The sequence below is a fragment of the Patella vulgata genome, chromosome 9 (assembly GCF_932274485.2).
Source record: "Patella vulgata chromosome 9, xgPatVulg1.2, whole genome shotgun sequence".
Taxonomy (NCBI): Eukaryota; Metazoa; Mollusca; class Gastropoda; family Patellidae; genus Patella; species Patella vulgata.
In genome coordinates this window covers 16,733,490-16,749,537 of record NC_065887.2, presented here as the reverse complement: position 1 = coordinate 16,749,537, position 16,048 = coordinate 16,733,490, and the positions used below count along the sequence as shown (strand labels likewise).

General features: G+C 37.9%; 1 protein-coding gene across 2 annotated transcripts; it reads left to right on the top strand.

Annotated features, from left to right (window-relative positions):
• Positions 1–1,497: 1,497 nt before the first annotated feature.
• On the top strand, positions 1,498–11,752 carry LOC126832120 (glutathione S-transferase LANCL1). Of its 2 annotated transcripts, none has more exons than XM_050562815.2 (9): positions 1,498–1,704; positions 2,473–2,593; positions 3,123–3,339; positions 4,743–4,887; positions 5,499–5,639; positions 9,190–9,372; positions 9,873–10,049; positions 10,844–10,916; positions 11,628–11,752. In XM_050562815.2, the coding sequence occupies exons 1-9, from the start codon at positions 1,633–1,635 to the stop codon at positions 11,702–11,704; spliced, it is 1,206 nt and encodes a 401-aa protein (XP_050418772.1). In that variant the 5' UTR covers positions 1,498–1,632; the 3' UTR covers positions 11,705–11,752. The 2 variants fall into 2 exon arrangements, with proteins under 2 accessions (XP_050418772.1, XP_050418771.1); XM_050562814.2 differs by lacking the exon at positions 5,499–5,639 and adding an exon at positions 5,292–5,432.
• Positions 11,753–16,048: the final 4,296 nt, after the last annotated feature.

The following is a 16,048-nucleotide window of genomic DNA, read 5'->3' as shown; positions in this document are numbered from 1 at the left end:
ACAAAGAAGCGGTTTTAGGCCAGTGAGTTGTCCTTGAATTTGATAATCACCCTTACACGACTATGAACGTAATAGATTTTAGACACACTACTTATCCCCAGATTATGATGTTTTATGCTTTATGGTAAGTGAACGCGAAGGTTTGGGTCTTTTACTCCAGCCTACTTGGTTTTTTTCCACTTGTAACCACGGTGGCTCAGTCAGTAAGACGTTGACTCGCCAACCTTGAGGTCCCACATTTGTTTCCTGCGTTGGCTGAGAAAGTTCATCTAGATTTTCCGGTGTAGTTCCCCCTTGTCAGTGGTGCAGGGCAGATGTCTTGGCTAAGGACAATGTATAGTTGTTCGGATTGGACGAAAAACCGAGGTCCCGAGTATAGATTGGCGTGCACGTAAAGAACCCTTGACAGTTATAATTCGATATAAGAGTAAGACGTAGCGCCGCTATCCGGAAAAATTTCCCTCGTGGCACACTGTGTGGCGCATGTCCGTCTTCATTATCCCAGTCGTCGGGGCAGAATAGTGAGGCGATAAACCCCATTCCATTTCATTCCCTTTTCAACTTGGCTAAACAACTTAATACGATGCAGCTGTAATGCACTTGATGGGGCGGGGGAGAGGGGGTGGGGGCCTGTAAATCTCAGCTGAAGTTGCTGATGGCGTATTATTCGTTGTCTGTTAACCTATCTTCTTAAATTCCACAAAATGATGATCGCAGCAAACCACAAACCGTAATAAGTTACTGACAAAAGAAGTCGAGGGGCGTGTTCAGGAATTTGAGCAGCGGAGTGGGGGGGGGGGGCATGGTGGGGATTACTTGAGAATCTTATAAAATCAGAAGCTCCAGACAATATTCCTGCTCATTTAGGTGTAGACCTATGTATAGGGTTAGAGGGCAATGGGGTCAAAACAGTGACAATGCTTCGCGTGTTTGTAATTGTTCAACGTTATTTCTATAAATTGAAGAGAGAGAAAATATGTTGTGTGTTAGCAGGGGGGGGGGGGGGGGTCCACCCCCTACCCCTCCCCTGTGGACATACGCGTCTGAAGTCTGCCTTTTCGTCAAGTTTTGTGTCTAATTTAATTGGCCATGCCTTTAAATTCTAATGCGTTGGATGGAAGGTGAATATAAATTAAATTTGATAAATGAAAATCGTCTGATTTGTGGTTTTAGCTTGAGAACGAATGATACGCCGATGTTGATTGTGGATTAATTGTTTTAATTGGGGTTTGGTTTTACAGTCATCTGTGTATTCCTTTTTTTCAGACATAGTAATTCTTTTATTTACGTACAAGGCAGCCCATTGTACATGTTCGTAGCCTACTAACATTTTAAAAATAACATAATAATACAATTTCTTCATAATAATGACTACCGGTATTTCTTTACTTTCCTTCGAGTTAAAATTCTATTTATATATTTCTGTTATTTCGAGCGTGAACGTCTGGAAAATCTAGTCGTCGATAAGGGAGATAACTCTATTTTTATTTACACCCTGCCACCCACAAAATTTCTGCACAAATTTATAGAACTATTCTGAAAAAGTAATCAATTCATATCCTGAAATACCATAGTTTGACCAGTATATGTTTTATAAATTGTGTCATAGACTCATAGTGAAGTATACTGAGGATGACAGCTCGAGAATTTCCAAATCCTTTTCAGGATTACAATCAAGAACAATTACTTGGCGAAAACCAAAAGGTAGGCTACGCTACGGAGTATACGGACTGGACCAATGTATCAATATGAATTTATGAATAAGAAATACTATTATATAGCACTGTTATTAACAGCGCATAAGTACTATTTACGCGAGCACCACAATCGATTCCATAATGATTTATGCCAGAAATTATATTTACCGGGTGTCTTGACGCCCAATGTATTAGTATAATAGTTAATACGATGAGAAATTAGAGATAGAGGCTAGGTTCAAAGTCCACTCAAAACAAACGAGACATTTCGTACCTTTAATGCCGTACAAATTTACTCTCAGTCTCAATATTTCTCTTGCACGTATGGATCAAATGTGTAAATAAATATGCATATTTATATTTTTCTCTGTCGATCATCATTTGTAATACTTCGGCCGTCATTGAAAAAAAAAACGCTCGCGTATGTTCTTCCCTGTGATTAGTATTGCCCGTTGAGCCGTTGTATTGAATCATTAATGTAGTCCATGGGAAGACAATCGTAACTAAAAACAAGAATATCAGTATATCTCAACGTTTTTAGCTACTACGTTCTCGTAGCTAGTGTATTGATTATCGTAGGCTACACACAGAGTTATTTAGTTGTCGTATGAAATAGTTGTGGACTAACCTCACATCTTACATAGATGCTCAACCTCCAACCAGAATATAAACGTAAATCGAGTTTATAGTAAGGATGTTCACATTCCTTTCTTTTTTTTTCCTTTTTTTTAATTTTTTTTTTTTTTTTTTTTTAAATGTATTTTTAATCTTGTAGTTAAATGATGCGCTATCTAACGAGATAAAACAAGTAATAGACCGGTTGTTAAAACAGTTATATGCTGGCATTGAGAGGGAAGATGAAGGTCGTGACCATTCTGTGTATTTAGGGTCCCCAGGTGAGTAATTAGTCGGATTTTTATTTTATCAAAATAATTTTAAAAAAACACATTAGGTCCAAAAAACATTATACAGACACAAAGGAGGGCTAAAATCTATTAAATGTAAATAAGAGGATTACACCCCTACCCACCACCCCCACCACCCAAAAAAATAAATATAACTAGTATCAATAATCTCTTGACAGTGATGCAAGTGGATAGAAAATCAATGTGAATAATTCAGATGAAACATATTTAAAGATAAGATAATCTAGTCGACGGTCGTAAAATCCGTGTTGTTACTTGAAAATCGAAAATCAGCTCCTCTAAGTTATAGTTCAGTTTCAGTCTACCGATGTAAAACATGTCGATGTAATTTCAATTTACAACATTATCTCCAGGCTCCAGGCTGAATATGGCCTCAAAATAAACCATGTGGAATTTATAATATAAGATTTATTTCTTTATGTTTTTGCTCCGTCTTCATTAGCAGAAAAGTATGACGTTAAACTCCATTTCATGTATTTTCTTGCTTTTTTTTTCTTAGGGATTGCTCTCCTGAATTTGCATTTACATAATGTGTTATCCAAGGAAAGTGGCGACAAGTTCCTGCAAACTTCTCTACAGTTCTTACGTCAACCATTACAACACCTTAAAGGGAAACGTATGAGTTTCCTGTGTGGAGATCCAGGACCTTTAGCAATAGGAGCTGTAGTGTATCATAAACTAAACCAAAAACAACAAAGTACAGAATGTATTCAAAGGTAAACCGAAAGTTTGAAAACAATGAATATATTTAAGCCTGGTCATATTTCGTGATATTTGGTGGCAGGGAGCAGAATTGTGTCCAATTTTAGCCCACACGTTGATTTTTGTCTTGGCCAGGTTGTCTTTGAAAATCTTGGTGGTTAAAACGGTTACTTACCAGCTAAAAATGGTGGGCTTTTTTTTTGTTTTTTTTTTTTGATTACACACGCACAAGAGAGCGATTTTTTTTCCGGTGATCTGGATACAAATCACAAGGAGATTGAAGGTTTTGTGTTTCGAAGACTACAATCGCTCCTTATCGAACAGTCTATAGTGTTTTAGGTCTTTTCCAAGGTATATTAAATCAAATGTATTGTGACACAATTAAAACAAAGATATGACGAATCGAAATTTCCATAGATCTACACTAATCCCTATGTAACAAAACGACCGCCATCTTTATTTGCAGTGAACCAAATTGATTGGCCTGTTTTAATCCCAAATTTGAATCCAAGACGTGAGATTGCTGAATATTATCTAGCGTTTGATTTTGTTTGCTTAATTAAGTGTTAAATAATCAATAATATTAGCATTAATTACGCCGCCAGAAATCTGATATTTTCGAAAAAAATAAATGGAAATCAGGCATCGTTACTTTAAATAGGTATTATGCAAGAGCTAAATCTGCCTATTGCAGGTCTTTCTTTAGGTCTTAAATGTTATATAAATTATTAATTAGACATTAATTAACTTACCAAGATTATTATTAACTCTCGATTCCATCGGATGCCTGTGATATTTAGTACATTTGAATACGTTTTGCTGTTGATGAATTGGATAATCGAGACTTTGCCCTAACAATGGTAGCAATGACAATCCAGGAAACAGTGTTATTGTATCGCTGAAATTAGGCTCAGAGTGAAGTAATTTGACTGAAATTTCAACATATTCCCTTTTCATTATCTTTTCTTAAACTATTATAACGAGAACTGACAATTCTTTATGCGATTTTCTACGGTGCCGAACACACGCAAAAGACAGGTTTACTCAAATTTCCCTTGTAGACGGCCCTTAATAGCACGTATGGCGGATTGTGAGCTAGTCTTAATGCCCCTTTTAACTTATGATTCAAACTAAAAAATACATGTATAATTAAACTGGAGACTTGTACAACCCGCACCTGCGTCTATCTTAAGTAAGTTCTTCCACACGTAGCAGAAGTACTGGTTTCATTTTATATATAAACAAAAATAATGTAAGAAATTAGAAGTTGTCTGCGATATCACCTCGGTGGAAGCGGACGTTAAATAAAGCTATTTCACACACACACAAGAAATCAGATTTATTAAATTACAGTCACTAAAAATTGTAACATATTCTCCATCAATAAAAAATATTTTATATTTAATTCTTTTACTAGATTAGCAGATTTACATAAGTACGTATGTAAAGATAAAGATCTACCTAATGAGTTGTTGTATGGACGAGTGGGTTATATCTACTCACTATTGTTTGTGCAGAAATATATAGGTACTGATTGTATTGATGGCAGTATTATATCTAAGGTAAATGTTTATTGTCTGTAGAACACTTGATAACACCTCTACACAGCTATTTCATTGTTTAATATTACTATGCATTTTTTAAATGTGCGTATTGGGGAGACAACTCGCACATACTTAATCTCTAACTAAGTCGTGTTTTTAAAAAAGCCTGGAAAAGGCAGTGTGCAGTGACCATGGAGAGTCGGGCCTTGCGGGATAAAAACAAGAACAGAGAATAGCACAAGTAGATAACAGGATTCATGCGAGAATGCCTGTCAATGCCCTGGCAAAATACCTGTGCTCCCACGGTGCGAAATGTTGGAATAAAATTGTACTATATGTTAGTCCCAATTGACATAGTTTGTGTCGAGTGGACATTACACCCTCACCGTTCATGGTCCCGTTTTAACCGATCTAAATTACAGGTTGTAAAAGTTATAATAGATCAAGGTAAAGAATTATCGCAGAGAGAAGGTTCACCATCACCTCTCATGTTTACATGGTATGATGAACATTATCTTGGTGCAGCACATGGTTTAGCAGGAATATTCTATATTTTACTGAGGGTAAGTTAAAGCGTCATATATACAATATATTTTTATATGGACCGCTTCAACCGATCTAAATTACAGGTTGTAAAAGTTATAATAGATCAAGGTAAAGAATTATCACAGAAAGATCGTTCGCCATCACCTCTAATGTTTACTTGGCATGGTAAACATTATCTTGGTGCAGCACATGGTATAGCAGGAATCTTCTATATTTTACTGAGGGTAAGTTACAACGTCATATACTAAGCAGCAAAAGAAACGTCAGGTCGGTATGTTACTCTGAATATACGCATTGCATAAAACTTGCCAAATGTTTTTATTATATTTGTGACCACATCTCCAACTTTACCTGAGCAATAAGGTCCCTTCCCAAGCACAGAATTGAACCCAGGAAATGTTCTCAAAAACGCAACCTGACTTCTGAGATGGTAATGTGTTCTCGATTATTTTCATGTAACTCATGCTGCATGTGCTGTTCACCGGAATCAGCCCTATAAAATGCACCCTCATACCTGGTTGAATCATTCACTCTACAACGTCAGCAGCATGCCACGGCTCACGACAACTCAGAGGAACCAGGCGCTTGGAAGACTCGACTCTGGCTACACTGCCCAAGCCGTTGCCAACCACTTCCACTTTCCAGGTCAATGTTCGGACCATCTACAGGCTTCAGCGACGCTTTCGGGCCACCAACACCACTGATGATCTCCCCCGAACTGGTAGACCAAGGGTTACCACAAGGAGACAAGACCGCCATGTTGTGCAACGGCACGTGCAGAATCCCTTCACACAGGCATCTTAGACAGCACGTCAGACAGTGGGAACACACGGAAGACCCATCAGTACCGATACAATGCGCCGACGTCTCGCCAGAGAGAACATCCATTGCCGTAGACCTTACAGCTGACAGATTGGGCAAACGTCTACAGTTTGCCCAACACACCAGAACTGGCTACACAGGCAATGGAGAACTGTTCTGTTCACAGATGAGAGTCGGTATTGCGTATCAACTGCAGATAGCAGGACCAGAATATGGCGTCGACGTGGCCAGCGTTATTCTGACTAATGTGTCATGGAACGAGACTCATGGGGAGGTCCAAGCATAATGGTTAGGGGTGGAATCGGCCTGAACCAGAGAGTTGGTCCTGTGTTGTTCCAACTCTTGGTCCAGGGAGAGGAGGCGGCATCAAGGATTGAGCTACAGCATTTCGCACGTGATCGAAACAACGTTTTCCAGCATGACAACGCTCGTGCTCACACCGCCAGAGTTACTCGGAACTTTCTACAGCAAAACGGTGTCAACGTTATGCACTGTCCAGCACTTAGTCTGGACTTAACCCCGATTGAACATGTTTGGGATGAAATTCAGAGGAGATTTGATAAAGCTTTTCTGAGAGTGTGGTTCCAGGTGCCAATGGTCCACTCCATGTACAGACGCTGCGCTGCTGATATTGACACTCGCGGTGAACTGATGTAAATATATAGACTGTGTACAGACTCTAAACCTTCTCATAATGTCTTGGAATTGTGATGAATTAATCACTAATGTGTCAAAATACTGTTCACAAAAAAATGCTTTGATCCATTTGGTAAGTCATTTTCTAGAATGATTTGATTAAAGTGCCTCTCTGATTTTGAAATCGTACTGATGGTTTTTTTGCTGTTTAGTATATATACAATATATTTTTACATGGACGTGAAGAAAGGGGTAATTCTTGAACTAATTCTACGTTTGACCTTTATATGTCTTTTATGGTTATAATTTAAAGTCCTACATTCATTTGCTGCCAAGATAAAAAAAATTCGACCAGGTCACTCAAATGCTTCTTAAAGATGCGTTATCGTGACAAGGAACAGTATATAATCGGCTCGCTAACCAACCAAGAGGTCTTGGGTTCGTCTGTCTATCTGTCCGTCCGTTTGTCCGTCCCACGTTTTGGAAAACACAATAGCTCTCCTTCTAATTGAGCTAGAATGTTCAAACTTGGTGTGGGTGTTTATTAGGTCAATGCATTGATGAAGTTCGAAGATGAGCATTTTTTGCTTTGGGTAACCAGAGATAAGCAATTGGATTGGTTAATGCTTTGGGACACGATAACATTGGTTCTAATTAAGGGAGTGTGAGGACACTGAATGTTTAGTTTTACCACATCAATACCTTTATTAAGTTCGATAGTAAGCAGAGCGATAAGCAATTAGAATGGTCGATACTTTGGAACACAATAACCCTCCTAATTGAGGTAGAATGTTCAAACTTGGTGTAGGCGTTCATTAGGTGAATGCCTTGATGGAGTTTGATGATAAACATTGTCTGCTTACGGTAAGCAGAGATAAGCAATCTGATTTTTTTGTTGATGCTTTGAGGCACGATAACTTTGGTTTTAATTAAGTTTGAGTGATGAAACTCCGAGTATAGATTCGTTATACCATTACCTTGACCAAGTTCGATGATGATAATTTTCTGCTACGGCTAAAGAGCGATAAGCAATTTGATTGGTCAAGACTTTGGAACATAACAACTCTGCTTTTAATTAAGGTGGAATGTTTAACTTGATGTAGATGTTCATTAGGTGAATGTCCTGACTGAGTTCAATGATTGACATTTCGAGCTAAAGCTAAGCAATTTCATCGGTCGATGCTTTAGGACAAGATAACTTTGATTCTATCAGGTAGAGAGTGGTGAAACTTAGTGTATAGTTGATAATCTGTTTGATTGATTGGTATTTTTGAAAAAAATAAATTTTTGGATTTGTTTTTTTTTTTTTTTTTTTTTGTGGGGGGTGGGGGGTACGAACCGATCCGACCCGACCCGACCCGACCAACAACTTTAAGGCGAAAATACCTTGTTAAGAAGTTGCTATTAAGCCCGTTCTATTACAATTACATTAGACCGACCTTTTCTCTGGGGAAAACGCGTACATGGAAAACGGGCCTAAGACTCTGCCTGTCTGATTTTGATTTGAAAAGAAACGATATTAAAGTCTTATTACTAGTAGATTATACATGTTTTGTTTTTGTTTTAATGGTTTTCGTAAATCGGATGATATGATGTTATAACAGATAACAACAATGTGGTTAGTATGATTGTGTGCGAGACGCTCGTTTCCATTACTGGACCATCGGTCAAAGTAACCCTTGTCCCATCCCCATCGGCCCACCCCACAACGTGAATGCAGAAAAGTAAGGTTAGACTCCATTCCATTCTAATATGAGAAACCTGGTGTATTCTAATATGAGAAACCTGGTGTATTCTAATATGAGAAACCTGGTGTATTCTAATATGAGATACGCGGCTAGATATGGGTGAATGAATTACGTGATCAAATTCCACACGACTGAATACATTACAAGCGGATGAATATAAGTGTTTTTGTTAAAGATGCATTACGTTTGGACCTAAATCTGTCCAATACAGATCTTTCGTTTGATCTCAAATGTTATATAAATCATTATTTAGGCAGTTGTTGACATGTCAAGCCCATAATCAACTCTCAAAACCATCGAATGGTTTTGGCTTTCAACGGATTTAAACGCGATTTAATTAAAAAAGAATAATCGAAACTTTGTTTATTATCGTAACAACGGTAGCAATGACAATCGAGACTGCATTGTTCTTCAAATGGCCAATACTCCACTCCGGGTGAAGTAATTTGACTGAAATTTTCAACATATTCCCCTTTCATTACCAATTGTTTAACTATTATATAGCGAGAAGTATTATGAAAATCTTACATAATGCATGGTCCTTAATATTTTCCATTTTCTATTACAGTTAGACAGATGTTATATTGAACCTTATCTTAAAGATCTACAAGCATCAATAGACTACATGTTAACTCTTCAGTTCCCGTCTGGTAACTGTCCTTCATCTTTAGATAGTAGTTCTGGTGATAAATTAATACACTGGTGTCACGGTGCACCTGGCTGGATTTATACATTTATAGTGGCTTATCAGGTACTAGTTATAATGATAGTAGTCTATATCCATGAGCCATGCTCAAAACACAGTCCAAAAAATAACACAAATGTCAAAAGTTTTGATGATAATATTTCTCGAGCCCCAAATTCATCTATTAGCACACCCAAAACACGCTTAAAAGCTGCAGGAGGTCTGATGTTCGATCTTGGTCGAGAAATTCCCGGGTTCACTGGTGCACGTTATCTAAATTAGATATTCAACTTTTACAATGTTGTAGGATTCTATAGAGCTAAAATCAAACTGAGGGTGGGTTTCATTTTTTCCCGCCAATTTTTCATTTTAATTTATTAGCCATATATTTTCTCGCCATACATATGGTATTACAACTTACAAAATTCTTCTCTGCTTTGCAGAAGCCCATTTTTTAAAGCTTTTTCAACACTGTGTATATTATATAGGTATTAAATACTACACTGTGGATTTAATTACTGCATCGTGTATATTATAGGTATTTAACCACTGTGTATACTTTATAGGTGTTTAAAGAAGAGAAGTATATGAGAGCAGCCATAGCATGTAGTGATGTTATATGGTCTAGAGGTATATTAAGGAAGGGATATGGTGTATGTCATGGTACGGCTGGTAATGGATACGCTTTTCTTGCTTTATACAAACTTACTAGACAACAGAAATATCTATACAGAGCTTACAAGGTTTGTAACCATATGTTAGTCCCGAAATGACTTAGTTGTGTGGAGTGGACGTTAGATCCCATTTCTCTCTCTTATAATGGGGAAGTGGTAGCTGGATTTGAGTGTATGGAAAGCTGTATTCTGCCAATATACTTTGAAATATTTGCCCGAATCTCAAATCTAGCGTAGGTCTGTGGCTATAAGAACAATCTGGTCTTTCGGAGGGTACGAGAAACATAGGCCAATACATGTGTACTATGGTGTGCATGTAAGTAACAGAACACTTGGCAATTGGACTTGAAAGAAGGGTTGTAGGAAACCCCGTTATCGGTGCAAAATAGTCCATTCTAAAAAAAAGAAAAAGTGTTGGGCAGCACTGAGATCATAAATGCGCATAACAAACAGTTAATTTGAATGTTTGAATGTTAAGAAAGGTGGGGGGTCTGTGATCAATTATTATAAACTCTCCCCATCTCCATTGCAGTTGCATATCGTCACGTTAAACTGTGCAGTATTACTATTAGTATTCAATTCTTTGTGAACGTTTACGTCAATCACTAGTTAAAACACTTCAGATGGCCTGGCTAGGAACAGTGTCTAATTGTTCAGTCAGTACACGTTTGTGTGCAGGTAAAAAAAACATTTGAGAGATAAAATTCAAAATAAAAGTAGGCCTCGTGCCGCTGTCCGAGAAAAATTTCACCCATAGCACACTGTATGGTGTACATGTTTGTCCATCTTCATTAGTCCAATTGGCGCAGAAAACTAGGACGTTAAATTAAACCTCATTTCATTAATATTGTTTTATATTTCAGTTTGGTGAATGGTGTTTTAATTATGGTAAACACGGCTGTAATATACCAGACAGACCATTCTCTTTATTTGAAGGTAATCACCCATTCCATAATAGTCTCTGATCGTTCTTTGAAAACTACGATATTAAATTTTTAAAAAGAATATACCGTACAAAATGGTTCCATTCCGTTCAGAATTTACAAAAATATGATGCATTCATTGCTGTCGATATTAAATGTTAAATAATGTACTTGAGTACATATTAGCGTGGATGAAGTTGTGTAAAATTTGTTATTTCCCAGAAAATGCAGATCATATAATTGTACTTTAATGAATGTTAAAAAATAAATTAAGTAAATTTTAGCGCGGATAATTTGATATATTTTTATAAAGGCAGTGACTTTAATATATCGATTTTAAGGTGTGTATATTGTAGGACTGGTGGGCGCAAATGATTAAGTTTTTGTCAATGGCTTCTAGATTCTGTTATATTGGTCGAGGCTTTAAAGTAACAATAGTGGTATAAAAAAAACAAAGTCATGTCATGTTCATTTACAAACTTATTTATGATTTTTACAAGACTCCACCTTCCTCAAATACATTGTTTCAAAACTCATCCAATTCTTAAATTAATTGGCCATCTAAAACGTTTCTTTACAGATATGTGACGTTGTCTAGAGTTGAAATAAAAGTGTACCACATAAGTCCCGACATTTGTGTCAGAGTGGACATTAAACCCATCCTCTAGCTTATTATATTGTCAAAATGGTTCCATTTTACTAAATTAGTTTGTTTTATTTTCAGGCATGGCTGGCACCCTTTACTTCTTAGCAGATCTACTGGATCCGTTAAAGGCCGAGTTTCCCGCTTTTGAAATCTAGATATGTATACCCGCATATTTTAGTGACAATATTCCTAGTTTACTATTCTATTTAGGATTGTTTTAGTTGAACTGTGAATATGATTGTCCGCATCTCTTCAATTTATAGATTTTGATTTTTTTTCGTATAGACATTGTAATCTAGTGAAAGGTTGCAGGCCAACGGCGCCATTTATTTGGCGCAGAATTTCTAAAGGCTATTTTCCCAAAACTTCAATAGCTTTAAATGCGTTTGGTATGTACTGACATGCTACGGTGCATATTTCGGGTCTGCATACCCTTGTTACTGTATTCAATAGAGATGGTTCCACCAGGGTTGGAAATACCAATAGGCATAGCAGGTCACTGACCTATGGTCTACGGGTATCGGGGGGAGGGCGGGGGGCGTCACTGAAACTAATTGGATACTGAAACATGCCACCAATTCTATAAACTTGGGGTCCATTGATGAGTTTAGCCTGGGGTCCACAAATAGGTAAATGCGGCCCTGAGTTCCGCTACTGATAAAGTCCGTCTTTGACTCCAGGATTGCAAAACAATTGCAGACCTGTAGCTACCTAAATTTCCAATTAATCAAACCTCAACATGTACTACGCACACCCTTACATATAATTAACTAATCCACCTTACCGGAAAATTCTATGATTTTACGTGAGAAACGTCATGGCAACTTGTGTACATAACAAATTTCGCTTCGAAAATATATATAATACGCATTACCACAAGAGAAACTGCTGGGTGACTATTTTATTGGTGCATACTTCAATGTTTATGATTAATTATCATTTGTTAAAATACAAGTTTTTGACGTTACAATATTGCAGCTAGTGGGCTAAGTGTTTAAGATGCTGTTATTACCTATATTCGTTTACCTTTTCAGTATATTTTTTATTGTTAATGCTTGTTATATATATATATATATGATCGTCGAAATATTTGGAGATATTTATTTATGGTGGGACCCCCCACACAAATGAACTTTAAAAAAAGGGGGGCATTTCGCCATGCAGGGGTATTTTGGATAAATTTGGTACGGAAAGCGGTGTTTCCAGTGGAAACCTTACACCTACTCTTCGCGGAAGTCCAACTGTCAAGGGTTCTTTACGCGCACACCAACGAGTACATTTATGGACCACGTTTTTTCGCCCCATCCGAAAAACAATACACTCCTCGGTTCTACACCACTGACAAGGGGAAACCAGTTTGGGAAATCCCGAACAAGTATCTCGGCCCAAGATTTGTGCGCAAGCCCCATACACCATGATGTCCAGCCACTCTCCGGGCGTTTCTTTGCATATCTATATTAACAATTTAACGGTGTCACTTTCTAATGTAATCAGCGATGTGTCCTGTATTAACTGTCCTATTAAGCTAGATGGGTGTGATGTACGAGGCATGATATGCATTCTTTTTCGAGAACACCTGATATCATTTCTCATTCAGGAGTTTTATTTCTAATCGAGGGGCGCCTTAGTGGATCAGTGAGTATGACACCGTCTTACTAATCCTCGGATTTTCCAACCAGGTTACATCTTGTCACTGGTGCAGGACGGGGGTTCTTGTAATGATTTAGTCGATGTAATGTAAATATAAATAGTAGGCCGTAGCGCCGCTCTCGGGGCAAAATGCTCGTACAGCTACTGCGTGGTGTAATTGGCGCACGCCCGTCTAGCTCGGTTATTGCAGAGAAGTAAAACGTTCAATCCTATTTTATTTCTTTCAGCTCATGAAGTGTGCATTTATTTGAATAATTATATATAAAAATGACACGTACAACCATAATGTACAAACATAGTTTACATAATATCACTTGATCTATTAACCTTGGTATTTCACTTGCATGTATTACCTTTCTGCAATACACGTGTTAATTACGTCATAGATAATGACCTTGTAATTCAGAGACGTATCCGTATTTACACAGTTATTGAGAGTTATAACTTATATAGTGCGGACCTGCGATGTGTTCCATTTTATTTACAATTTATTAAAAATTGGTGTGTATGGACTAAATTAATTTCTCTTGTTAGTGGTAACCTTTCCGATGGGACTAAAAAGGGGATTCTGTGTACGTAAAAGAACCCTTGACAGTTGGAATAGCGCTGCTATCCGTTAACCCAGTCGGTGCAGGACAGTGGGGCGATAAACCCAGTGTCGGATTTACCTTTGTGCTTAGGTGTGCTGAAACACAGTGTCAGAGGGGCCCCATCTTTCCCCCAAAAAAATTCAAAATTCTATGGAATGCATTAAATAATGATTGATCAAGTAACATGTAATATTTCAACTACTCCTAAATTTCCTAAGCATGTATGTCTTACTGCTTGTGTAAACATGTCGGGCTTACTTCCTTCTTGGCTCAAGTAAGGGACCCGATAACTTAACTAACACAGGGCCTCATTTGTCCTAAATCCGACACTGGTTAAATCCCATTTCATTTCATATCATTTCCTTCTGCTAAATTTATTTTTACCACGAGTTAAGCTAATTAATACAGCCAAACTGACCAGTAAAACATCAAACAAACAGTACAAGAAGGCAGCACAAGTGAAACGAAATGGAATTTTACATTCTACGTCCTACTATTCTGTACTAGTTCCATAAGGAAGGGTGTCTGATCGGACGATGTCCTGTAACCGTTCCTATTAAGCTGCAATATGAAATTACCACTTTACTCCCCACCTCCGCTCTACGCCTATTTTGGAATCCTTTTTTTTTCACCGTGATTTTTCTTTGTTCGCCAAAAGGAATCATTTCTCAACAATATTTTCAAGTAGAACACAGAGAGAAGGAAAGGGAGAGAGGGAGAGACTAGGTCATTTTTGGACTAACATATGTCTCAATTTTATTTCAATTATTCGCATGCGCGTAGAACTCTTTAGCATTGGGGGAAAACCGGAGGACTAAAAAAAAACCCACGAGGTTAGACAGGCGACCCTACTCCTTGTCACGTACAATGTACGTATTTCCGTGCCCGATTTTCTGTATTTCCATGTGTACTGAGAATTGCTGAAAAGTTTATTGGGGGGGGGGGGGAATCCTACAGGTAAATGACGTCATAAATAAGGATTTATCTTTACAACGTGGAGGCTGATATTGTGTTCACTATTTCCAATCTAAACATGCAGCGACATAAACTTTGGCTAGAGAACGAATGCGCATATCAGGCGCGACAAAATATACAACATTAGACCGACTTTTTCGCGGAAACGCGTACATGGAAACAGGGCCGTAACTAGCTCAGAGCAACAAGAGGGTGGGGGGGGGTCGGTAAGTGTTCTCAGGGGTGCTGTAATAATGACGGACAATGTATATCTACTTTTTTTATGGTTGTAAATTTTTTCACAGGGGGTGGGGGCGAAACTTTTTGCGGGGGGGGGGGGGGTCGCAACCCCCTCCTGCGCCCGACCCTCTTAGTTACGGGCCTGCATGGAAAACGAACTTATTTATCTGAAAAAAGGTGGATTAATAACTGAAGACTCCGATAAACAGTAGGCGGAGATCTAGCAATTCCCACGATCCCATAGGAACTGACCACATGTTAGTCTCAAGAACATCCTGGATCAGTACATAGGTAAATCAAAACAAGCTGAAGTCATTGAGTTCGCACCAGTTATGTAAGCCAGGTCTACTGCCAATCATATCAAAGGTAACCTGACAGAAAAAATAGTAATATTTCTAAAGAATAGTTATCGAATAACAACGTGTTTAAAAAAAAAAGTAATTTAGCGAGTCGACTAGACAATATATTGACGTCAAGAATGGGTTTTTAAACGTTTCAAAGAAACATAAAAGAAAGACAAGGTACGTGGGATGGATGAGTTGTGTGATTCCATGCGGTGCCCTTTATCTTTTTGTTTTATGTTTTGAAAAAAACCTGGCATTAGACGATTAATGAGACTCGGCTTGCCTGAAGGCTGTGTTACTCATTGAATAATGTCAAAATTGTCTGGAAAGTTTTAGATCAGTTTGAGATGGTTCAGAGGTTTAAAGGTAGACTGGTAGTTTGTCTTGCAATCGTTTCCTCCTCAAGAACGTGTAATTTATACATTAAAGGAAGATTATGCCAGATTTAGATAAGCTGGTCGTTCTGGCTATAATAGTTCAAAAATAGTTAATGTAAATTGATTATCTTATTCTTCGCGAAGTTGTGCATAGCTACTTTTATCGGGTTTGAGACGGCGAAAGCAGTTAAAACTGCATGAATATTAATCAAAATAAGGCATTTAATACATAAGAATAGGAAGCTGTATATAACTCTATTGTCCGACCTTTTGCTGGCATTTTCGGAAAGTTAGCACGTGCGTGCTGTATCATACGACCTGTCATTGAGTCAACTGGCGTGGTT